At 40.7% G+C, this 23,804-nt stretch overlaps 4 protein-coding genes across 6 annotated transcripts; 3 read left to right on the top strand and 1 right to left on the bottom strand.

The window, feature by feature from the left end:
• Nucleotides 1-1,211: 1,211 nt before the first annotated feature.
• Nucleotides 1,212-9,519, bottom strand: trim46a (tripartite motif containing 46a). The gene is made up of 12 exons (XM_041044536.1): nucleotides 9,299-9,519; nucleotides 8,090-8,348; nucleotides 7,359-7,509; nucleotides 6,224-6,422; nucleotides 5,992-6,138; nucleotides 5,820-5,915; nucleotides 5,199-5,452; nucleotides 4,929-5,050; nucleotides 4,464-4,793; nucleotides 3,465-3,694; nucleotides 3,262-3,329; nucleotides 1,212-3,021 (listed from the first exon to the last, which is right to left on the bottom strand). Exons 1-12 carry the CDS (start codon nucleotides 9,356-9,358, stop codon nucleotides 2,574-2,576), a joined length of 2,364 nt encoding a protein of 787 aa, XP_040900470.1. The 5' UTR covers nucleotides 9,359-9,519; the 3' UTR covers nucleotides 1,212-2,573.
• A 520-nt stretch (nucleotides 9,520-10,039) lies between these two features.
• Nucleotides 10,040-12,393, top strand: tmem107l (transmembrane protein 107 like). 2 transcript variants are annotated; one of them, XM_041044800.1, is made up of 5 exons: nucleotides 10,040-10,512; nucleotides 10,667-10,734; nucleotides 10,817-10,917; nucleotides 11,693-11,789; nucleotides 11,967-12,393. In XM_041044800.1, the coding sequence occupies exons 1-5, from the start codon at nucleotides 10,426-10,428 to the stop codon at nucleotides 12,034-12,036; spliced, it is 423 nt and encodes a 140-aa protein (XP_040900734.1). In that variant the 5' UTR covers nucleotides 10,040-10,425; the 3' UTR covers nucleotides 12,037-12,393. The 2 variants fall into 2 exon arrangements, with proteins under 2 accessions (XP_040900734.1, XP_040900733.1); XM_041044799.1 differs by lacking the exon at nucleotides 11,693-11,789 and adding an exon at nucleotides 11,528-11,624.
• Nucleotides 12,394-13,177: 784 nt separating this feature from the next.
• Nucleotides 13,178-15,680, top strand: krtcap2 (keratinocyte associated protein 2). 2 transcript variants are annotated; one of them, XM_041044965.1, is made up of 5 exons: nucleotides 13,178-13,312; nucleotides 14,146-14,300; nucleotides 14,540-14,603; nucleotides 14,911-14,977; nucleotides 15,093-15,680. In XM_041044965.1, exons 1-5 carry the CDS (start codon nucleotides 13,309-13,311, stop codon nucleotides 15,211-15,213), a joined length of 411 nt encoding a protein of 136 aa, XP_040900899.1. In that variant the 5' UTR covers nucleotides 13,178-13,308; the 3' UTR covers nucleotides 15,214-15,680. The 2 variants fall into 2 exon arrangements, with proteins under 2 accessions (XP_040900899.1, XP_040900900.1); XM_041044966.1 differs by having other exon boundaries at nucleotides 13,193-13,312; nucleotides 14,149-14,300.
• A 912-nt stretch (nucleotides 15,681-16,592) lies between these two features.
• Nucleotides 16,593-22,927, top strand: LOC121185569 (trichohyalin-like). The gene is made up of 5 exons (XM_041043798.1): nucleotides 16,593-16,747; nucleotides 17,677-17,831; nucleotides 17,944-18,100; nucleotides 22,018-22,166; nucleotides 22,312-22,927. The coding sequence occupies exons 2-5, from the start codon at nucleotides 17,694-17,696 to the stop codon at nucleotides 22,492-22,494; spliced, it is 627 nt and encodes a 208-aa protein (XP_040899732.1). The 5' UTR covers nucleotides 16,593-16,747; nucleotides 17,677-17,693; the 3' UTR covers nucleotides 22,495-22,927.
• The last annotated feature ends 877 nt before the right edge of the window (nucleotides 22,928-23,804 follow it).

Genomic DNA, 23,804 nt, shown 5'->3' with positions numbered 1-23,804 from the left:
CAGGGGGAGGGAGATGTTGTTCCAGGTGTAACCCCACAAAGATTGGCTAAGGTGAACCAAACAGAAGTTGAAAGCGCTTAACTTGTGGTGTCTGACATGTCATCACAGATTTGTGGCCAGACAAGTCAGTGTTGACACATCTCGCACCTGTTGCTGACAGACACTTTTTTTTACAGACGGCAGAGGAAATCAAAGTACAAACAATGTCGCCCCCTAATGGCAAACTTTTGATATTGCAAACTCCTACAGCTGACAGGCCATGATTGGCAAAGCTGTAGTCCAGGTTTGATTACAACATCTTCCTGTTAATGTAAAAACATAATGACAAATGCACAGTCATTCTGGTGTTACAGCATATCTATAAGTAACTCTGTTACCTTTGTGGAACGTCCCTATTTGTCACCGTCTGGGTGATAATAGCTTGTTGAAACAAAGTTCCAACTACAAGTCCAACTGGCTCATCTCACTTACCTTATTGTCTGTTCACATAAAATACAGATGTTGAGCTCTTAGTCCGCGTCTCTCTGTTGCAGTAGTTCTGTATCAGGTGTCCTAAGGTGTGTCCTGGTTCAAAACTGAATAGGATTATTATATTTAAACTCCATGGCACAAAAGATCCACTTAACTTGTTGAAGCAGCTCTGGCACAGTGGAACGATTAAGGGAGCGCTTGCCCTTACATGTAGGCTGGCACCATGCACTGACATCAGTTTTTTCATGACATTTAAACCAAGAGAGTCTGTTGGAGTACTCTTCTGGGTTTTGCAGTCAGTCAAAACGTGACACCTTAATAGCACGCGACAATTAGATGGATTTGACACGTTTATAATTTTGGCTGTAGGGTGGTAACATGACAGGTGTGATGAAAATAAAATAGGTTTACAACCCAGAGAGTTGCCAGAGTGAGGATTAGAATTTAAAAGTCTGTCAGTGCTAAACAGTAGGAAGACATACACCAAAGAAAGAATTTCTGCCTTAACTGTATCAAGGAAGCAAGTGATGAAACAGTCAAGATTGGATTTCTCCTAAACAGCAGCTCCTGTTTCCAACAGTTATATCTTCCAGTGTGATTATCATTTGACACAAAGTGACTTCATGTTACAGTTATCAGTCATTTATTGTGTTTTTCATGACATGATAAAAACATTCTAAATTTCAAGGTCTAAATTTGTAGATTTAGATTTTTCAGATGCTACTGTCTAAAGTCATTCAAGTGCTGTGTTGTAACACAAGCAGGGGAGTCTATTTAAGACAGGATACGCACACATACACACATCAGAAAGCATGAAAGTCACAGCCAGAGCTCATACACACACACACACACACACACACACACATGCACATCAGGAAATCATATTATATATCAAAATACAGTCAGAGCCAGTTGATTTGAAAATATTACAATATAGACAATCTCTTGCATTGAAATGATACATAACTGGGCTCTTACATTCCCCAAACATAACTGCAAATCGGCTTAGTCAATTTATAAATGAGAAGAAAAGAAAATAGAAAAGAAGTTAAATTTAAAGTCAACCAGAGTTCTTAAAATAGACCAACTTCAGCAGGTTAACTTGTCATCCATCCATTTCCTCTAACTGATCATAAATATGTATGTGCAAATCACTCAAAAACACCACAGTTTAATTCTGAGCAAGTAGGCCATCTACATTTTTAACTTTCATCAAAATGTAAAACACTGAAATGTATTCACGTTTATAAGTCAACCAGCACGATGAGAACAATTATTCTTCAGAACCTTTTCTACTGTGATTTCGGTTGTGATCTGAAAACACTGAGGCAACTGTGAGCATGTTTACCCAGCCACAAGTCCTTTTGAAATGCAAAACAGTGACTATATAAAATTCCAAGTGGGACTGTTTAGACGCAGAGACACGTGATCCTGACATGAGCCAGCAGAACTTTACAATTCAACAACCAAAGAATATTCACATTCTCTAATTCTGCATTTTTATACACACTGTCAACACTTGTTGAGGCTACATAAAAAAATGAAGATAGAAAATTAGGCATACAGTACATCTGAGGTGCTCTTACAAGGTGACAGTCAGTTATCTGCATATATTTAAGTTATGAAACCTAGTTACACTTGCATGCAGCTTTTGTTGTCCAGTCATTCCAGGACAAATTAAGACAAATGTAAACGGAGGGCAGATTTTTCTTACACTGCAAACCCATTTTTTTAACCTGTTATAAAGGTGTTTGATTCACCCTGTCAACAGAATCCTGCATAGTCTAAAATCACTTGTTGTAATGTCCATAGTAAAGGCGAGGGAAAGCAGGAAAAAATATTAAATGAATCAAGCCAAAAGAGAGATTTGATTTTTTTCAGGTGCAAATGCAAAAGAACATCAGATATTTATAGCCAGATCTCAAAACTCACACTGAAAGGAAAACATAACCGTATTTAGCAGTGACAGTTTAATCAAGTATCAAAGCCAATTAATTATCAACTTTAAGTTCACATTAAGTGGTGAATGTGAGCCACCTTTAACATTTGAGACATGAAACTTTGATTTCTGAGTAAACTGTGCCCATAAACTGTTTCCTTATTTATTTACTAAGATTTGTTGCTCGTGTTTGGATGGTTACCCTTCGTGGCGGCGGCTCTTCAATGCTCCGATTGGCCACAAGATCCTGCAGCTGCAGGGCCCCTCCGCCAATGAAGCAGAAAGCTGGACACACTGGCGCTGAGCAGTCCAAGTGTCCCTCCCACAGGATCCGCAACGAATGGGCATCATAGAAGGTGACTCGTCCTTTATCACAGTCCAGACACACTCCTAGTCGGGGTGGCAGAGGGGCAGTATGAGGGTGAGGCAGGTGACTATGGCTGCTACTGTGGGATTGCACTCCTCCATGGCTCTGGCTGTCCCCCTGGCTCTGACTGTGCCCATGTCCTTGAGGAAGGAGGATCTTGCCCATGCCCATGGTGAGGAAGCAGAAGGGAGGGGAGTCCTGGCCGTCCTCTGCCCCACTGTCATGGCCACTGTCTGGGTCACAGCTGAAGGAAAGGCAGAAGCATTTAAAGGTTTTGCCCCCCAAGTGGACAAAACATCAATTAAAAATCAATAAATCCTGATGTAAGCATCTGGAAAGAGAAAATTCTGGCATGGCTAAGTATTTGAGTCAACAACAGCATTACCAATATTATATTAAAAATTTTACATCATGTTTTGGTCTTTGAAACAGACTTGCAGGTTAAAAAATCTGTTGTATATTTAGGATAGTAAGATTTAGTTACCGAGGGCTGGCCATGTCCTGAGGGAGATGGAACCACTCTTGTAGCTTAGCCGCCTGCCCTACTCCCACCTGCAAGACAGAGAAACAGAAAGACAGAGAGCTTTGTTCACATCCACTTTGAGTTGGCATGTAAGGTGAAGCAGATTCTATATATACAGGTCATTACTGCACCAAAACAAACTGACCAACAGGACTTCTTCTCACCTTTACCAGGTAGGAACCAGGCTCCACAGAGCATGCCCAGTAGTGTCTGCCTTGAGTGACTGCCAAGTCAGCCACCAGCAGGTCAGAAGTCAAGTGGCAAGAGGTGAGCGTGCGGTCAGCAGCCTGCAAGAGGGAGAGGCCTGGCACACTGCGGGCGTAGGTTTGGCCTTTACCCAGTGCCAGTCTGTCAGCATGTAAACCCCAGCGAGAGTCCAAGGAGAAACTCAACACTGGGAGGAGAGGAGAGGAGAGGAGGCGTAACAGGAGGGAAAGGAGTGGTGAAGAGGGAGCAAGACAGCAAGGTAGGTAAAAGGAAAGGAGGGAGGAAGGTTTAGATCCTGAAACTGAGACAGAGGTCAGGCTACAGCAAGTCTGAACACATCATGGAAAAAGAGCTACAGAAGAGTGGGGAGGAGAAGACTGAATAAGAGGCAGATCAAGAGAAAAAGGTGTATCCAAGAGGAAAACAGGAAGTGACTTTAACAGAGAAACAGAGTAGAAGTAACATGAAACATATCGTTTCGGCTGATCATATGATGAAGTTTTTGATTTTTTGTTAAGAGATGACTATGTAGAATAATAGCAAGAGAAACAATGGACAATATAAATGAACAATAAAGAATTTTTGAAAGTGCAGAAAGACAGACCTGTAGCAAGAAAGACAGAAGCAGAAAGAGCCTGAGTGGGATGAAACTGGAATGCTGAACAAAAAAAGGAGGTTTGGTGAAGATGCTAAAAAAAAAAAAAAAAATTTAAAAAAAAAAGTGGGAATGGAGGAAATCAAGGGATGGAGAGAAAAGAATTGTCAAGATTAGTCAATCAATTGAAAATGACAATATTCAAATGAAATTCAAATACTGTATCTGCCAATATTTTCAAACTAATTTGCTTCACAAACTTTAAAACAAAATTCTATTTGAAGCATATCACTTCTTTCTTGTTCTGCATGAAATATTTAAAAAAAATCATAATGTAATGTAATAGGTTTACATATCTCACCAGGTGCTGGTGGAGTGTGGAGGTACACCTCTTCACTGTACTCTCCAAACCCGGCCTTGTTGCATCCTCTCACCCTGAGAACATACACACTGTCCGTCTGCAGCTGATCAATCACGGCACTGGTCCCTCTCACTTCATTAAGGCGCTGCCATGCTGTTGAAGCATTAGGGGATCTGGTGCCGCCCCATGTGGCTCCAGCTCCACCTGCCCGTCGCTGGTATTCAACAGAGAAGTGCCAAGCTGGGGCTGAGTCCTGAGGGAGGCGCCAGCACAAAAACAGCTGGTCATAAGCTAATGTCTTCTGAGTGTCAATGACCGGAGCCAGTGGGGCTGTGGATGAAAGAAAGAAATGGAGAGATCCAGGTTGCATTAACTAATCAAAAAATACTAAATATATATAAATATATATATATGTATATAGTTTCACTTTTGAAGGTTTCATATCACTGAAAGAATGAAGCTCACCATGTATGAACTCCAAGCTGTTGATGAGCCTGATCTCTTTGGATGCATCCAAGTGAAAATGTCTGAAGGAGGGATCAGCAGCAAGAGAGAAACACTGGAGATTTTCTATGGCCTTCACCAGCCTGGAGGTGGAGAGACACGGTCACAAAATGAAGATGAAAAAAAAGGAAACAAAAACTAAAGAAACAAAGCAGAGAGATGTCAACAAGCCAAACCTAACCAATTCATTCCTCCAAAGTTTAGTGTTTATTGTGTGATTGCTGCAGGTACCTGTTGTGAGTGACTCTGGCAGCCTGTACGAAGCAAGGTGCGTCGGTCTCCTTGAGCAGTTCCTGTGTGTAAGCCATCAAGCCTGCATGTTCCAGCAGTCCACGCCTCTCTGAGACCTGAGCCGACAGGGCCTCTTCCCTCCTGTTGCGAGATCCCTCCAGGGCCAGAGCCAAAGCCCCCTGACGCTCGGCTACAGCAGCTCCCAGCTCCCGTATACATTGGGTCAGTTGATGCAGAGCTACTGCGCTGTTAGCCTACAGAAAGACAGAAACAGGGCCCCAGTGAGTGGGGAAAATAGTAGATAAAGTAGTCTTGCTACTGGGTCAAGAGACAATGACAGATTAGGAAAAACAACACAGAGACAATGGTTTAGCTATTGCCAGCAGAGGAGTGTGTCATTGCTCTAGAGCCCCGGGCCTCTAGAGGGCACACTAATACTACCTGTCCCTTCGGTTGCAGTTGTAGTTACAGTAAAGTGACAGGGGAGAGACTAGGGATGGATTCTCACTGTATTAAGGCACAGAAAAAGTAGTTCCCACTAAACAAGACTGTTGTTGATCAGCATCAGGTACTCAGCTCGACAAAGCAGGGGTAGTGCAAAATGGAGAAAAGCTGGTTTACCTCCATCTGTTTGATGGCAGCCTCCAGTTGAGTGATCTGGCTCTGTATTGTCTCTTGGTTCGCCAGGATGAAGTTGACTTCTTTGGTAACCTTGTCCTGTAGGATCAAAACAATAGTAAACATTTCAAATCTGGATCCTGACACAGTCCAGACAGCCTTCGCACAAACTCACCTTGAGGGCCTGGTAGGCCTGTGCTATAGGTAACACTTTATGTCCATGGTGAACACGTCGAAGCTTACAAAGTGGGCACAGCAACCTCTGGCAGTTACGGCAGTACCACTGCAGTCTCTCCTGCTCGTGCTCTGTGCACATTAGGACCTAGAGCACAATGGAGAATTGAGGCACAATGACAAAAGAAGAAAAGCTCCTGTCTGTGATGTGCAAAACACAAAAACAGACAAACCTTTGGCCTAAAGTTGTTGGTAGGTAGAATGTGTTCATGCTGAGCTCGTGGCGTTCCCCAGGGGTGGAAGAGTTTGAAACACTCATTGCAGAAGTTGGACTTGCAGTCAGCGCAGCCTTTAGTGGCCTCCAGAGACTGAGGAGGCTTACAGAAGCCACACATGATGGCTACGCTGCCCAGACTCACCGTGTGCCTGTACCTAGAGAGCAGAAAGGGGTACAGGAAGATATGGCGATGGTTAAGGCAATTCTGATGCAGTAAAGAAAGAAAGACAGAAAGAAAGAAAGAAAGTAAGAATGAGTCCTTTAAACTTAAAGGAGGGAGGACTGAACTCTTCTGGGTTTGCCCTGCTCTCTTTTCAGTAGTTAGGAGTCCAACACTTTAACTGCCTGACCTGGATACGTCACCAGCAGCTGCCTTGTTAGTGCATTCTGTGCAGTAAAACATGCACCGTCACACTCTCCTGACCAAGACAACCACTGCCTGGGGAGGGAGCAGCTGCACTCATCAAACTGCTGCGTGTGAAACTGGGAAACTGCCTATCCCCATAAGTCTCTCTCCTCATCCCACAACATTTTTTTTTTCAAAAGCAGCTCCTCTCACTTTGATCTTCACTATTTGAACTCATAAGAGAACGGAATGATGAACATTTAAGAGGAATATGAAGATTCACTCTAAAGCTGCCCAGCTTAACTTTTGTAAAAAAAAATAAAAAAAAATTAACCTTTTTACCAGTGTTGTTGCTGTCATACACTGCAGTTTTTTTTAGCTGTCCCTGCAATCTGCTCTTAGGCTTAACCTTGCATCTGGGGTAAAGGAAAGATTCATTATTGAAACTCCTTCCAGCAAATGATTTTCTGTCTCATTTATTAAGCACTATTGACTAGGCCTCTCATTTGCTGCCTTTCTTCATTGCCTGCAGGAGTGGTTAAAGGGATTTTATCCAAAACCGTGATTACTTTGTTCCTGATTTCTTTGAATAAACTAAGGATGATCAGCGGACAAAAAAAGAAAACAGCCTACAAATCATTTTTTAAGCAGAATTATAAGTTCTGACTGTGACACCTGACTGTGTCTGTGGCTCTGTCTGCTATAAACTGTAAACTGTATTTATGCTGTTCGTGCATATGCAAACCTTTCCACAATACGCTCCAGAGTGAGATTGCGGAGGCAGTCGGTCAGGCCTCTTTCTCCAAGCTCCACATCCTGCTGACAGGAAGGACATGGGAACAACATGGGGGGATGGGCTGTGTCCTTCCGCCTTCGCCCTGGGTACGTCCCACACACTGGGAGAAGGACACAGGTGTGGTGGAGTTGAAGGAGAAAAAGTGAGTGTTTGTACAGTGGAAGATTTGTATGGGGATGAGAGACAGTTAATAAGGGAATTGAGAGAAACAGACTTGTGAGAACAGGTAAAAAGCTGAGTTCTTGTTTTTCCTCATATATCTATATAGAACACAGATATAAATAAAGGTCAATTCACAGCAGAAGAAGTGCTCTTTGCTTACTCGCACACACTCTAAAAACACACCTGCTTGACAGATGCTTACTGCCTTTTCTGCCTCCTTGACTCTCTCTGCATCTGTGGCCCTTGTTTTACATGTAGTTAAATAAGTCATAAGAAGAATGCATAAGGCCTCAGATGTACAGCAGCATACTGATGTGTCAGCTAGATCATCTATGAAACACTCAGCCACACACCACACCATCATCTCTACATGTTTAAATCATGATGTCACTCCTTGGTCACTTGGATGCTGAGATCATTCAGCTTTTTTCTCTCACACAAGATAATGCTTTTTGCTTGCACAATTAAAATGCCCTATCAGTTGTACCAAAAGCATAATCTTCACATCCTTCCTCTACCTGTTCTGAGGACCTTTTCCAGGCGGTCAGGGGTCCTTGGTGTGGGTCTGCGTGTCTGTCGTGGGGAGCGTGTGTTGGGTGTGGAGGCCGGTGAGTTGGGCTCTGGAGGGAGGTCTGGAGGAGGATAACCTCTTTGTACCAACACCTCAGCCGCACACAGCAGACACACACTGTGCTGGCATGGCAGGAGGATGGGCTGCTTCACCATCTCATCACACACTGGGCAATGCAGCTCCTGTTCCATACTCTTCATATTGGACTGGCGAGAAGAGAATCGAACAAGGAGTCAGACCAGATAAAGGCTGAGTCACTGATATAAGTAAGAAATCAGTTGCACTTGAAATTCTGCACCTCCTGTGACCTGAAATAAATGTATATGAGATGTGTAGGAGTCAAAAGCGAGAAGGGGAGCTGATATAGATACTGGTTACGTAGGCTGGTGTTGGGTATACTGAGCACAGTGAGGGCAAATGGAGAGAAAAAATAGCTTTCCCCTGCTTCAGGTGTTAGCCAGTCTTCCTTAGTATGACTGAAGTCATGTAGCTTCACCTTTCCTTTGAAAAATTCAGATGTAGCTTGGCAAGCTCTGGTATAGGATTCCATAGTTGATAACCAAGTATGACGCCTTTACCCAAGAGGAAAGGTTTTCAGATCAATAAAATAAATGCAGCTTTCAGTTTTTTCAGCTCAGTTTGTAACCGCCGGCCTTTACACACGTATCACTGGTTATGTAGGCCCTGTTCCAGTGTTGCAGCTGCTGAACGCAGCATCCCGTTTCTATGACAACGCGCATCATCTCTGCCTTCTCATGGTGTGAGGCCCGTAAGAAAGCATTTTCAGCAGCTATTAACGTATTTTGTATATTATCAGTATCAAATATCCACTGTTTTATGTGCTACAGCGTTTAGATTGTGTGGATATATAATTAGTGGTCTTGCTTCCACCTACAGTGCTAGAGCTTTGCCAAAACCCAAGTCATCTCTCTTTGTGATTCAATAGATGCATTAAAAAATCTTCTAACGGTAGCAAATGCCTCAGATTCCTCCAACATGCTACCTGTGCTTTCAGAAGGGTCGAGGGGTAATTTGGCAAAATTCTGATTTTAAATATGCAGATAGATGACAAAAGACATGTAGGCTGTGATATCGAGTCTAAAATGAGCACACATGGTTAAAATAAACAGGATAATAAAATGAGCGCCATACTTACACTAATGCGAACCAGCTCGTCCATGATAGAGGTAAACGTTTGTAAGTCCGCTTCTGCCATGCTGCCGCGATACCACTGTCTCTATGATACAGCGACTAGACCCTTTTTTTTTCTGTGGAAAACCCGGGCACGTTTTGTGTCGGTCGTGTCAACGTTAAGTCAATCCTATAAACCTGGACTAGTGAACCGTCACAACAGATTTGCTCTGAGTGGGTTTTTTGTGCTTGATGTGTGCTGTTGCGCACACGCTGGTTATGTGTTGTCTGTCTCAAAGCAACGAGTCGTCGTAGAACTAGAATGGGAGGGGGGATCTGGAGGCTATATCACAGCCGCATTGGCCAAGGAACTATGTATTACACTGTCAGAACGGCTTTTGGTATTATGTTGCAGTAATATCTATTTTATTTTAATTTATACATATTTGACGTTGTCAAAATATCAATATCAAACATAATATTTCTATAATAATAGGTAACGCAAGGTACGTGAGCAGAGTATTTTTTTAAACGCATAGCTTCATCCCTGTTTCCTCCCGACAGCCTCTCGTGGCCGTTGATTTTGCGGGGGTTGTTCGTGTGCCTCTGTAACCTTAAATTTCCATGGGCTTTGCCAAAATATGTTTGTGGCCCAGTTTTTCACTTTGCCATGTGGTGGCAGTGTTGAGCAATAAAAAAAAAAAAAAAAAACGAACAGTCCTCTCTCAATTGTGGTCCGTGTCCGGAACCCATGAATACTGTTTGTTCGTCCGGTCAGTTATAACGAATGCACCGACTCGGCGATTGTTGTAGCAACCGCTTTCGGCGTTAATAGCAATGACGTGAAAGTCGTGTGTATTGTAGTTAGTGAATATTAAGGGCGGTTGAAGGGGCGATGTGTCAGCTAAAAACAGTTTATCTGCCTTCAACATACGTTTAACCCCGAGCAATGTTGTTTATGGTCGTCTCGGATAAAGTTAATTAAAGTATCATACCGTAGCTACGTGCTAAATTAGCAAAGCACTGGAACTCAGCACTGGATTAGCTGCAGGACCCAACTACGGAAAATAACGAAATAAGAATACGCGCTGTTTTTCCGGAGGTATTTTAGTTTACACGTTGTCTGACTAAGTAAACAGTTGCAGCCTTAGCATGTCGGCTGTCAGCAGTCTCGTCCCTGCCCGGTTCCTCACCATCATAGCTCATCTTGTCATTGTTATTACCATCTTCTGGTCGAGGGTAAGTAAGAAAAAGCCTGCTTTTTTACTTATTCCAAACCACTGTGGTAAGTTAAATTTGCGGCTCATATGCGCGTTGAGGTTTAATGTGATCTCATATCTTGAGAACATATTGTCTCTTTCTTGCTCACCAGTTTGTAACGATTATTTTACAGGAAAACAACGTAAAGGCTTGCTTGCCTTTGGACTTCACGCAAGAGCAATATGACAATGAAGACAGAAAGTGAGAAAACGTTTGACAAATTTAACACATACAAAATAAGAAAAGCACACCCTCTACTTTAATATGTGTCTCTTTGTTTCAGGTTGGTAGTCGCATTGGCAGTCACCCTTGGTCTGTTTGCTATAGAATTGGCTGGGTTCTTCTCAGGAGTGTCCATGTTCAACTGCAGCCAGGGTCTCCTGTGTATCCTTCACAGTGACATAGTGGGTCCCTCATTGATGATAACTGATATATGATGATGATATCTAAGTGTTAACAGAATATCCATCAACAGGGAGCTCAACAGTCAGTAGTTTTTGGTCTAAAATATATCCCATCAAGTACCTTGGTAGGTGAATGGTCATAGTACATGACACATAACCACAAGGGCCCAGCTTTGATTTCAGGTGGTTACTTTTGTTGCTGGTCCCATGTCTTCCCCTTTCTTTCCTCTCTGACTCCTCACTGCCGACTGTCCAATGAGTGCAAACATGCCAATAATATCATCTTAAAAAATGTGTAGTTTTATTGAGGTTTTGAAACTGGGCTGCAGCGCAGAAAAAGATGAGGCACGAGATAAGAGCAGCAATTGTAGTAGCGTCTTCCTGGACTGGAGAATGAAAGGTGAAAATTCATTTTGATGAACTGATGTCAGCCTCAATGTGAGCCAGGAAATTAGTGTCGAATTAAACATTTATCGAGAAGGCCTCTAAATATATAAAAGCATAAAAACAGATAGAGATAATTGATATTAAAAAAGTCAGTCTAGTCTACAGTTACAATTCCATGACTCCAGCCTCTTCACCTACAATAGCAACAGGAGTCCATTCCAGTGCCTCAGTGGCTTTGCTTTTCTTTCTGTTTGAGCAGTGGGAGTGTGACATCTACTGGTGGATCCTTGCCATTTGCAGGTTAGTCTATATATACTTAATATTATTTTTCCAGAAGTTTGTTTTTCCCTGACAGATATTTCACCCAGCACTGGCTGTCCATTGCAGCGCATCCGTCTCCTTGTCCTTCTTTGTGTTTGAGAAGTGGGAATGTTGGACATATTGGGTTATTTTTGCAGTCTGCAGGTTGGTGTGTGTGTGTGTGTGTGTTGATGCTTACATTAGTAAAGAGAGCAAATTCAGAGAGTCCAAACATAAACAGTTAAGTATCCGAAAGTATTAAGTATGAACACACAAGCAGGTATGTACTGTGCCTGTGTCTTTAAAGTTTCTCCCTGCATTTCTTTGTCTGTCTCCCTCTAGTGTGTTACCTGCTTTTGTGGAGATTTTGCTGTTTATAGCTGTTTTTGGTCTGAAGAAGAAGCCATTATGAAAGACAGTCCTGATGCGTAGTGCTGCAAAATAGTGAGGACATGGACGTCTGTCTGAATGCATCAACAGCAAAACCAACAGTCATCAAAGGAATATACAAACCACTCTCTGTCTGTGGTGTTTTTTTAATATATATTTTGAATGAAATAGATGCAGAATATTTGTATGTTTACTTGTAATATGTCTGAGTGGTTAGCTTAGAAAGGACATGTGCCAGGATGTCAGTTGTAACTTTGTAACTTGGTCAAGAATGTGCTTATTTGTCAGTAAATACTTATGTATTGTTCTGTCAAATTGATATGCAGAATCTCAAAATCTACTTTAACCCCAAATACATTTTGTACACATTTTTTTATAAACTGTTCATGGTTGTATTTTCTGAACCGTTTTGCCTCTCTGTTGTATTTCTGCCTCTCAGGCGCAACTTTCACTGCGTGTGTACAAATACTGTCTCCTTCTCTCAGATTAGCAGACCATTACCACAACCATGATCTTGCTGCAGTGTCAGTTCAAACATGTCAGAGGTGGGCTTGTGCACAGCCTACTTTGTTTTGCTGCAGGGTTTAATGGTTGAATATCACATCTCCCATGATTTTCTGTTTCTATAGCTGAGAATAGAGGCATAATGTTTTCAGGTTGTCCGTCTGTATGTCCTTCCCATTCTTGTGAATGATATATCAGGAACATGTTGAGGGAATTTTTTAGAATTTGGAATTAATGTTCACTTGGACTCAAGGATGAACTGATTAGAGTTTGGTGATCAAAGGTCACTGTGACGTTACAAAATGTGTTTTTGGCCATAACTCAAGAATTAATACGTTAATTATGACAAAATTTTACCCAAATGTTTAATAGCATAAAATGATGAAGTGATGACATTTTATATCCAAAGGGTCAAAGGCCAGTGTCACTTTGACATCATAATGTCATTTAAAACCCCCTAAAAATATCATCTGTTTGGATTCTGTGGCTGCCTTGATGCCTTTGATAAATGGAAAATCAAGGACCTGGGTCTTTCACCTTTCTCTTTAAATGTATTTGAAAACACATGGGTAATCGTCAAATCCTTGTCTGTGGAGGGCAGCATTACGCTTTATAGTGTACAGCCTGCAGGAAATTTATTAGAAGAGGAAGAAGAAGCCCGGTCCCACCTGTCATTTAGACCGGGTCGTGAGGTTTTTAGTTCCTAGAGCCGGGACGTTTCGCAGGCTCGACGCAATTAAAACAGACTCACCACTGTTTCATTACAAGGACTATAATTTAACATTGAATCATGGGTATGTGTCGCATTATTATTTTATCAGTCAAGCAATATTACACAGCGAGTTTGTATTTGCATAGACACTTTAAGATGTTAGCGTCCAGTTTTACAGCTAAGCTAACGTTCAGAGGCTATTCTACGCTGTATGACTGATAGAAACAGAAATGTTCACTGCATGAAACGTCTTTTAAACAACAACAATGTTTTAATCTGTTTGTAGAGCGTTATATTAACCGTGACTTGTTTTTGCTAACCGGGGGTTGTTTAGCATGAAGCTAACAGCTATGTGTCGGAAACGTTTGTGTGCGAACAGTGACGTGGCGTTACACTAGGAAGAGTTCGGTCAGCTTTCTGCTTCACCTGAGAGAGCTGATGTCTTTGTTTTAACTCATAAAATGATATAGCCCCAAGTTTGCGATATCGCAACTGAAATGATGCAGAAAAGTCTTTCCAGCACCTGCTCTCATAATCCTAAAACAGATCTCTCGAGCTGAAACCTGTGCCCATTAAGAAAAAGCGGGTAGCTAATTGTAATACTTATCTAGTCAAGGTTTAGTTTATACTCCACATCCGTTTAGTTCCTGTTAAATGCCTGAATACTCTCAGTTGCATTACCGCCCCATACTATCATACTAATATTCATTCATTTGCCAGTTTATTAGGAACACTTAGCTAAAACTAATACAGTCTAATACAGGGGTCTTCAACGTTTTTCTGGCCAAGGACCCTGAAACTGATGGAGAGATGGAGCAGGGAGCAGGTTGAGACTGTGTGATGTAGATTGTGGCGCTGTCAACCAGCCTGAAATTTTACTGATGATATTTTTGTCTGGCCTTTTTTTTTTTTTAGCAGTGAACACAGGCACTTCACTAGTGCTGTCCAGCCTGCTGTCAGTGCTGGTATTTGCTGGGATGCAGATGTTCAGTAAGCAGCTGGGATCCACTGAGTGGCTTACCATCCTGGGAGGTTTCCTGGGCTCAGTGCTCTTCATCTGCTCCCTCACTGTATCCTTTTGGTGGCATTAAGGATTGAACTTCTTTTAACCCATGTTACAAGAATCTGAATGATTTTTATGCATTGGTGAAAATAGCTGTGTGTCAATGCACATCCCATAATGATGTTGTCTTTTGTGTACTAAACGTTCAGCCTAGGGCAGCTTTCATAGAAAAAAAGAGAACTTTGACTCAGTCTGTAACAGACAGGAGAAACATCATGTAGTATCCTGCCTTAACTTTTCTTCCAGGCATTCAATAATCTGGAAAACCTGATTTTTGGGAAGGGATTCCAAGCCAAGATATTCCCAGAGAGTAAGTGTTGACAGCACTGAAATCAAACTCTTGAAGTCAGCACAGTGTGTTGCTTAGTCTGATATTCCTGATTTGCTGAGTTTAATGTCAGCTCAGCTTACACTGAAACATCAGCATTCATGATTATTAAAGCATATCCAAACATCACCATGCCGGCCTTTCCTTAATACACCTGTTAATGCACATTTGGTCAGTGGTTTAATATACCATCTTACTAGTAGTCAGTAAAAAGCCCATAATATAAGTCCTGTGATATATCATTCATATTCTGCTCCTCACTTACATTATTCATTCTGTCAACTTCCAGTTCTGCTGTGCCTGTGCCTGTCGCTTTTTGCCTCTGGTCTGGTACACCGTGTCTGTGTCACCACATGGTAAGCGACAGTACCTCAGTAAATCATAAACACCTACATCAGCTTAGTTAAAACTAATCTCTACGTGCATTTTATTTTTTAAATATTGTATTCCTTTGTCTTTCTTTTTGTTCAGCCTCATCTTCTCCCTCTTTGCCTTGTATTACATCAACAAAGTATCTGCTGCCCTTTACCAAGCAGCTGTTCCCTCAGTAACACCCGCCAAGGCTTCCAGCAAGGGCAAGAGGAAGAACTGATGAATCTCTTGGATCCCACTTGAATCCATCTAACTAGTCAATATTACCCAGGTGCTGATAGCCAGTGTGACCCAGCAGTTGCATATTTTGTCACAGCAATTTCTTAAATCCGTGACCCTTGGTGTATTTATGCAGACTTTTTAAAAAATTTGGTATGGGAATATTACTTGGAAAGTGATGATCATTTCAGTGATTACAAGCTTGTAGTTGTTACAACGACATAGTTATTTTTTTTTATAATGATCTCAAATTTGATTTGTGGAGAAATGTTATTGGTATACTGTAGGTTCGGCCATAAACATAGCTCAACAGCTAACTACATTCCACTGATAACCTTTTCCTCAGCACTGTTTTTACACTGGTTGCAAAGAGATTCCTGCGTCCCATCATGTTGTTTGTATATTCATCAGCACTTCAGGTTGCTTTTTTTGTTTAATTCGTTTTGTAATTAAACTACGTAAAAGATATTTAAGGCATTGTTTTTTCTGTCAGACCCTCTTCAGTTCTCAAATGTCAGTATTTGTTTAGGTAGGTGTGGCGCTATCTGTTCAGAAAAAGATGAGGCAAGGAGGAACCATAAATTACTTGGGTCCTTGAAACACAGGCCTTTTTTTTATTTTTATGTTTTAAAGGGGCAGTAGTAGCCTAAAAGTTAGAGAAAAGGGCTTGACCAGGATTTGCATGCTTCAAACTTCAGTATAAATCTGGAGGGAAAGTGGAATAGTTGAGATTCCATTGAGCAACTCCCATCAGTTTCAGTGGGGCTGCTACAGATCAGACTGTGGTTGTTCTGGACAGATGCCAGTTAGAGCTATGTCAGTGTAAACAGGGCGTTCCTGACAAAGAGAATGAAATTTTCTTAGATAGATATAGGCTTTAAGGAGGATGTTTGATATTCCATCACTGCCTATCAAATCGTTCAATCAATTTGAGTAGAAAAGAGACATTTAATGTAACTGTATAACCGATTAATGCGGACACAACGCAGTGTTTTTTTTTTTGTTTGTTTTTTTTTTTGGTCTGTGTTTTTTTTTTTTGTTTTGTTTTTTTTGTTTTTTTTTTTTGGGTGGGGTTTATGATTGATATTACAACAACTGTGTGCCCCAAAGTTTGGGGAAACTATCCGAGACAGTCCCTATGGGATTTGCAAACAAGTGTCTTTTTTCAGATTTTCTCTGGCACATTTTCTAGATACGGGAGTTGGTTCTGGTGACATCATCTTAAAACCGAGAATTTAAGAAAATATTTTAACAACTTTTATGGTGTTGAGAGAAAGCGTGTCACACCCGAAAGTTACGGATTAATTTCTGTATCTCTTGCGGTGACAGTCGTGTGGTAATACGTGGGTTGGGATGATATTTGCACATAGCTTTTTCGCGTTGTTTGCTCTCACTTTCTCTGCATCCCTCACAACCTCTCCCTCCCATCACACTGGGCGTTGCTTGGCTGACTATAAATGCTTGAATAAACTGTCGGTGAGCTCCTGCACTCTTCACTGAGTCTATACCCACAGTTTCTGCCTCTTCGTGTCCTGGTAAGTTGATTGTTATTATTATTATTTTAACACCCTATTCTCTGTTCTCGTCGTCTCGCGTCCTTTCAAAGTTGCGTGAGTTCGTGCAGAAAACTGTCAATTTCTTACCGAGACTAAAGACCGTTAGTCTCAGTTCCTGTGAGTAGTTAAGGCGTGTGGGTTAAATGCAAAATCTGCTTTTTTCGTTGTTTAAATCTGTTCTTTAAAAGATCAGCATGCTTTCTTGGGTGGGGTCGGGCGGTGTTGGCGCATTACGTAGAGTTTTCCTCTTCTGACAAGTAGCAGCTGGCCCTCTGTTTGTTTTACTTCTCATGAGTTATTTCGCTCGTCTTTGGCTTTTAAATTCCGTATACCTCGTTTTTCTGAAATTCGACCAAAAAAGGACAAACTGAATTGAGAGGCGGAGGAGGGGTGGAGTGGATCCTGCTGATAAGGATTTCAGTTTATGTGCCGGAAAATGATGTCTAATATCCAAAGAATTTACTTGGAGAGCCAATAAAACCAACACCTACATCCTCACTTAACAATGCGTTTGTTTCATATGAGGCACTGAGACCTACTGCTTGCCAGCAGCCTTTTCCTTTGCAAAACTTAATGTGCAAATGCCTCAGTGTTAGTCTTCCACTAAAAGCTAAAGTTATATATTTTGCAGAAATAAAAGCTAAAAAGTAACAAAGTTATATTTCATAGTTAATATATATTCTAATATATAAAACAGTTGTTCATGTGTAGGTGGAGCTCTATGCGTAGACATTGTTTGGTACTTGAAACTATAGCAGACCATCACTCCATGATTATCTGTGTATGTAAAATGTTATTCTGCGAAGCAACTTACAACAGCTGTCAGGCGAGCATAGTGAAGTAAAAGAATATGTTTGAATATAAAGTATATATATGTTTACTTCCATACTTGTCTTTTCTCCTTTCAGCTCACATTTCTGGAGCCATGACTGATTTGGAGAAAAACATGGAGTCACTGATAGTGATTTTCCACCGCTATGCCAATGAGGACAATGATGGGAAGACTTTAAGCAAAAAAGAACTGAAAAAACTAATTGAGAATGAGTTACCTACCTTCATGAAAGTAAGGACTTCTGTCAAATCTGAGCTCTATGCTCAGTACCATTAATGTACATAAGTAACTTTAACTCTTTAACTTTGCACCCTGAACTTGTCTCTCGTTCACTCTCTTTCAGGCCCAGAAAAACCCAAATTTGGTGGACAATATCATGAAAGATCTGGACCAAAACAAAGATGCCAAGCTGGACTTCGAAGAATTTATTCCCCTCGTTGTCGGCCTCTCAATGGCCTGTGAGAAGTGTTACGCTCTCCATGAAAAGAAGGGCAAGAAGTGATGGGCAAATATCAGTGGAAATAATGATGCAGATGTTTTTTTTTTTCTAAGATTCACTAGTAAAACTACCTTTGACAAGATTCCATCCTCTGTTTGTCTGATTTGTGACTGATTCATTTGTACAAAATGCTTAATTAAGCTGTCTTCTGGTTGCATTAAACGTTGCTTTACTTTTATATGCTCTGTGCCACCAATTTCATGAACACCTGGAACCATTTTAGTCTAGAGGAGTTCTGCCAATGCCAGAAAAATTCCTCAGAGAGTACTGAGGATATTGATGAGTTCGCATCTGATACGCATCATTTCACTCATAAATCCTCGTTGATGGTATCAGATATGTGTGCTCCAAGGCCTGAACTTGAGTGCTTGCCTCTATGTCATGAACTCATGAGTTAGGGTTAGGGTTGTGCAAAACAAGCAAGCTTATAAATGCTTACAAAATTTAGTGGGATTCTAAGGTGGTGTTTCTCTCATGGCCTTCCCCCAGTTTAGATGCCAAACTGCTCCTTCCTCTGGGTTTTTCAGCTTATGTGCACATTCTTCTGTTATCTCACACATGTGGCACTGGTAGGCTTTATCCCAAGTTTGAACATTGTTTGGCATTCACCAGCAGATCTTAGAAATCAAGAAAAGAAAAGAAAGCGCACAGGAAGGAGAAGTACAGTGGAAATCCATGACTATAATGTTGGAAGAGTTGTAAAAAATTAAAATCAGTGTGTAATAAAACAAGCAGTCGGTTTGGCCAGTGGGCTACAGTTGTGTTAAGTAAGATCAATGATCCAAGACCCTGAAGCCAAGCCATGACTCAACTGGGCAGGTGATGGAGTTAAACTGCCAATGCCAACAAAACATTGCCAACTTGACAAACCACTAGAGACTCAGCCTCACCAGCTCACAGTGTTGAAAGATGTCAAGTCAATTGTTTGAATAAACAGAACATTTTTATCATTTTTAGAACCTCATTTTTATTAATCAATGTTTTATTGCTCTGTATTGCTAATGTGTGCAGAACATGGTTAATAGCAGCGCTGTTCGTTTATGTTTTGTTGCTCTTTATGATACTTTGCGTGGCTGTATGCACTGAATAGTGGATATGGTTATAGTACTGTTGAGTCAGTGTTCGTTTTTTTCCTGTGGCTTTGCCTGACTTGTGCTTGATGCTTGTCTTGTGCGTGTTGGTTTTGTTGCTTTCATTTTTCAGCGTCATACTGTCTCACGTTTGTCCACCTTGCTGACATTGTTACAGAAATGGTGATTAATGTGTGTTGTCCTTATAAACAAAGAAATTCAATATTCGATGAATAGGTCCTTTTAGCAAAAGGTCATGTATTGCCTCAAATTCACCACTAGATGTCCTGAAACTCTCAAAAAACACATCGGCCTGACAGTTCAGCATTCACCTCCACCGCCATTTCAAAAATATGAAAATATTCTCTACACAAGCTCAGCTGTATGGAGGTGGTGCTGATTGCTGTTGCAGTCAGTTGCATTTAAAATGTAGCTGTTTCTTCATTGAATGTTTATTTTCTGAGCTGCCCTTTTCTCCCACTACCTTGTGTAAGACCTTTGGGTATAAATAGATGAAAAATATGCATTACCTTGAGCATGACTACTGGATACTCAGTGACTTGTGGCTTATGTGTCAAGAACTTGCTTTGCCACTTTACTTGCTGTTGTTTTTTGCCCTGGATGGCTGATGACTTAACTTTCTCTTATATCTTAAAAAAAAATCTGTCAACAAACAGTTACACTTGATGGTTAACGACCATTAGGAAGGGAGTTCAAAACTATTACCACTTAATAAGTAATGTTTTCTAATACAGTGTGTATGTTCATGGTGCTGATTTACCAGGACAGAGAGGCAGAACCTCTGTAACTTATACCCCAACCAGCAGAGTGTGGAAAGATGAACATTTTTGTAATTAACACCACATGATCCTCCGTCTCTATTTTCTTTCCCTCCCCTGCAAGGAGAATCTGATAGTATTCAATAAGTGAAAGTAATATGGTCTAAGTGAAGAGAGGCTGGCCCTCAACCATCTGAACTGACCTATAAAAGGCACTTGGCAGGGGGCAAGTGAGCGGAATAGAAGAAGAAAATGCTGCCTTTCTGCTGCCTTGGAACAGAGAAATGGAAAATGGAGAGCGAGTTACATAACAGTCGAGCAGGATGAATGGGTGTGACTTGCGTCAGAATTAAACATGTTCAAACACACAGCTGAGAGTATCACACTCTTATACTTGAGATTAATATACAGCAGACTTTCAGCTGCTCTAGATTTGGTTTAGTTCAGCTGAATTAAAGTAGAACATTCACGGATACACTTAAGCTTAACTGCAAAGAATAAACAAATTAAATATTTCAGTGTTTCCATTGAGATCTGTGATGATGGCAGAAGTACATGGAACTATCCAGCAATCACAGATTTAATTAATTACAAACATACGTTCAGAAGTATAACATTAGTGCAATAGTGCAAAGAAATAAAATACCTGTTTAAAACTTGATTGCTTTATTTATTAACTTATTTCTAAACCATTTAAAAACCAGAGGTATTAGAGTATGTGTAACCATTTTATAGACAGATTTTTTAAGATATTATGAAGGAAGGTAAGTCACCCCCCACCCAAGTGAACAGCAAAAAAGCGGCAAACAAGTTCTTGACACAAAAGCCACAAGTGACAGGGCAATGGAAGGAATTTTCATGACATAAGAAGTCAAAAGTAAGGGGCTGGCTCACATTTTTCTCTACATTGTGGTACACACAAAACTATGTGGATGGGAGGCAACAGGTCTTCGAATAGGTATGTTCGGCGTGATGTATATTTTGCATGGTGATGGCTGTTGCACAGTAGCATGAGGTGTTGTTCTGATACAGTCTTCATCACTGACATAATTTGCAAAACTTCTAAAACATTACATATTGCCCTTAGAGTCATACTCATACTCATGTCTATGACCTAAACTCACCATTTTTTGTTAGAATAAGACCTACCCACTGTAACTTTCCATTCACTCTGACAAGTCTTCTCCAGAAGGCTACACAGAGCAGCTCCTTAATGAAAGAAAATAGTCTCCCTGTCTGACCTGACCTACTCCATTTGCAACAAATAGAGTACACAACACTACATTTTCTATGTAGAGCACAAACATAAATATTGTCCTTCAGAAATAGTAAATATGCTATTTTTATGGTATTGTATATGGTAGTGGAGAGACTTTGGGTGGAGTGGGGCACATTACCCAGGCATGAATCACTGCTGGAGCGTATGTGAGTGTAATTATACACTGTGTGTGTGTGTGTGTGTGTGTGTGTGTGTGTGTGTGTGTGTGTGTGTGTGTGTGTGTGTGTGTGTGTGTGTGTGTGTGTGTGTGTGTGTGTCAGACAACGTGCAAACACTCTTTAAGTGCAAGCCTTCTCCTCAGTCTGACAACAGTCTCATCCAGGACCAAGCTGGTGGAACAGACGTGAACTCTCTTCATCTGGTGAACGTGAACACGTAGGTGAGTACTGATGGAAAGTGAGATGTGGGGGGACGGAGTTATGTGGTAGGGAGAGAAAATAGTAGCTTTTTAATCCAGATACTGGGCATGAAGTGCAAGATAGCATGAAAGCTGCAATGCAACTTAACAGAATGTTGTTGGTAAACATTGTGTGTTTTATGGCATTTACTAAACTTTTACTCTGTGCTACTGCAAAGAAGGTAGCTCTGAACATTTGACAACTCCTTTGTAGTGTTTATTTTGAACCTCTGACTTTCACATCCTGTGCTTATGCTAATAAACATTTGTTTACAATATACATCTCTAACCACACAGTGCCTGCAAAAATGCTCATGACTATTTTCTATATTACTGCTCTGTAATAATACTTCTCTGTTGATTCATAAACTCAATAACAATCTTTGTCTCCAGTTTCAGCTATGGCTCGTCTGGATCAGGTCATCACAAACATTGTAGAGATATTTCTGGAGTATGCTGATGATGAAGGAAAGAAACGTCAGTTGAACAAGGAGGAATTAAAGAAGGTGCTGGAGCAAGAAATAAAAAGCCCTGAGTTAAAAGTAAGCAATGCAACACACTCAGTTCACATGTGTATATTTGTTGATAAAAAAAAAGGAGACATGATATCCTGCTTCTTTTTCACCAGTCTCATGTGCTTTTATGCATTTCATGCTCACCATTTAACTGTAAGAATTTATATTCCAGTGTCACATTAATGCAGATGACATTGAGGAAGCCATGGGAATGCTGGATAAAAACCACGATGGTGAGGTGAACTTCAGAGAGTTTTGTCGATGTGTGTGTGACCTGGCCAAATGCTACTACCACAAGAAGACAGGAAAGGGAGGCAAGAAATGCAAGGGCAAAGAATGCGGACAAGAGGACTGAAGGTTAACTTCGAACTGTTTACCATAAAATATTTAAAAAGTGTTTTAAAGAAATGGCATTTACTCAACACAAACATTGTTTGTGACACTGCTTATCGTGAAACAGGTACTACTGTTATAAAGCAATTTACACATCTATTGTAAAGCTCAAGCCTGCTGTTACTTGTGTCTTGAACGCTAAATGTGCAATTCATTGTCTTTGTCTCTTCCAACCCTTGTTTTCAAATAGGTTTCCATTCAATACTAACTGAAAAAAAATTAAAACTATTACTCCCTTTGCTGTTTATGGCAGTCACTTCTTGTTTTGTTGCCAAGTATCTGATGTCATTGCTGTGGAAGGAAACAAGTACTTTCTCATCAAACATTCAACAGACATCACTCACTATGTTCTCCCGTCAGTGCTTCATTAAAGGATATGTCTCATCTGTAACTTTCCAGTCTTTTTGACTGAAGTTCCCACCAATTCAAACTTTGAGTGGGATCTGTCTTTTTGTTTCTCTGTTTATGTCAAATCTCAAAAAGAGAGGTATGAATTAAACCTATCAAAAACAAATTGCATAAAAAATACACAAATAAAACTCCTCAATGCACAGTGGAGTTAGGTGAAAACAACAGAAACGTATCCATGCAATTTTTCTGATTACATAAAATTGTCCTTTTGTACCACTTAACATTCAGTTTTGTCTCCTTTTAACTGGATTTTCATCCACTCCACAAAGTGTTAACTCATTCACATTCCAGCAAACACATATTTCTATTGGTTGCCCTCTGCTTTGCTCCTGCCTCCCTGAAAGGCGCTAGTGATTGGCTAAGTGGCCTGTCTGTTGGGTGAAATGGGCTGCTGCAGACAGCACAATAAAGACATGAAACGTCTTTAACTTCTCTGTGAGAAAACAAGTATATAGTCAAGACAGGTTGAGCAGGTTTACTGTAAGTCTTATATAACAGTGGGACAACAGCCTAAATCAGCAGAGATAATTAGATTCAAGCTTTAAGAGTAAATTTGTGTCACTTGTTCTTTTTGTTGTGATTCAGCAAAAGGATGGATAGTCTAACTCTACTTCATATTTTAATTCTGATTTGATTTCTGGAAGTTTCTTTGTATGTAATCATGGCAAATTATATCAAAATGCTTAATAAGTCTCTAAGTTATCACCCTCAGCCCATGCCAGTTACTTAATTCAGAGGTAGTGTTTTTGTCCAGTGACAATAATATATTCAAAAACTGTATCCAAACGTTTTTATTTAGAAGCTTCACCGCTTCCTAACTTCCTTACTTATGTATCTTCTATGATGACTCCCAGTAGATCC

Source organism: Toxotes jaculatrix, chromosome 8 (assembly GCF_017976425.1).
Source record: "Toxotes jaculatrix isolate fToxJac2 chromosome 8, fToxJac2.pri, whole genome shotgun sequence".
In the NCBI taxonomy this organism is placed as follows: Eukaryota; Metazoa; Chordata; class Actinopteri; family Toxotidae; genus Toxotes; species Toxotes jaculatrix.
This window is presented reverse-complemented; position numbering and strand designations above follow the sequence as displayed.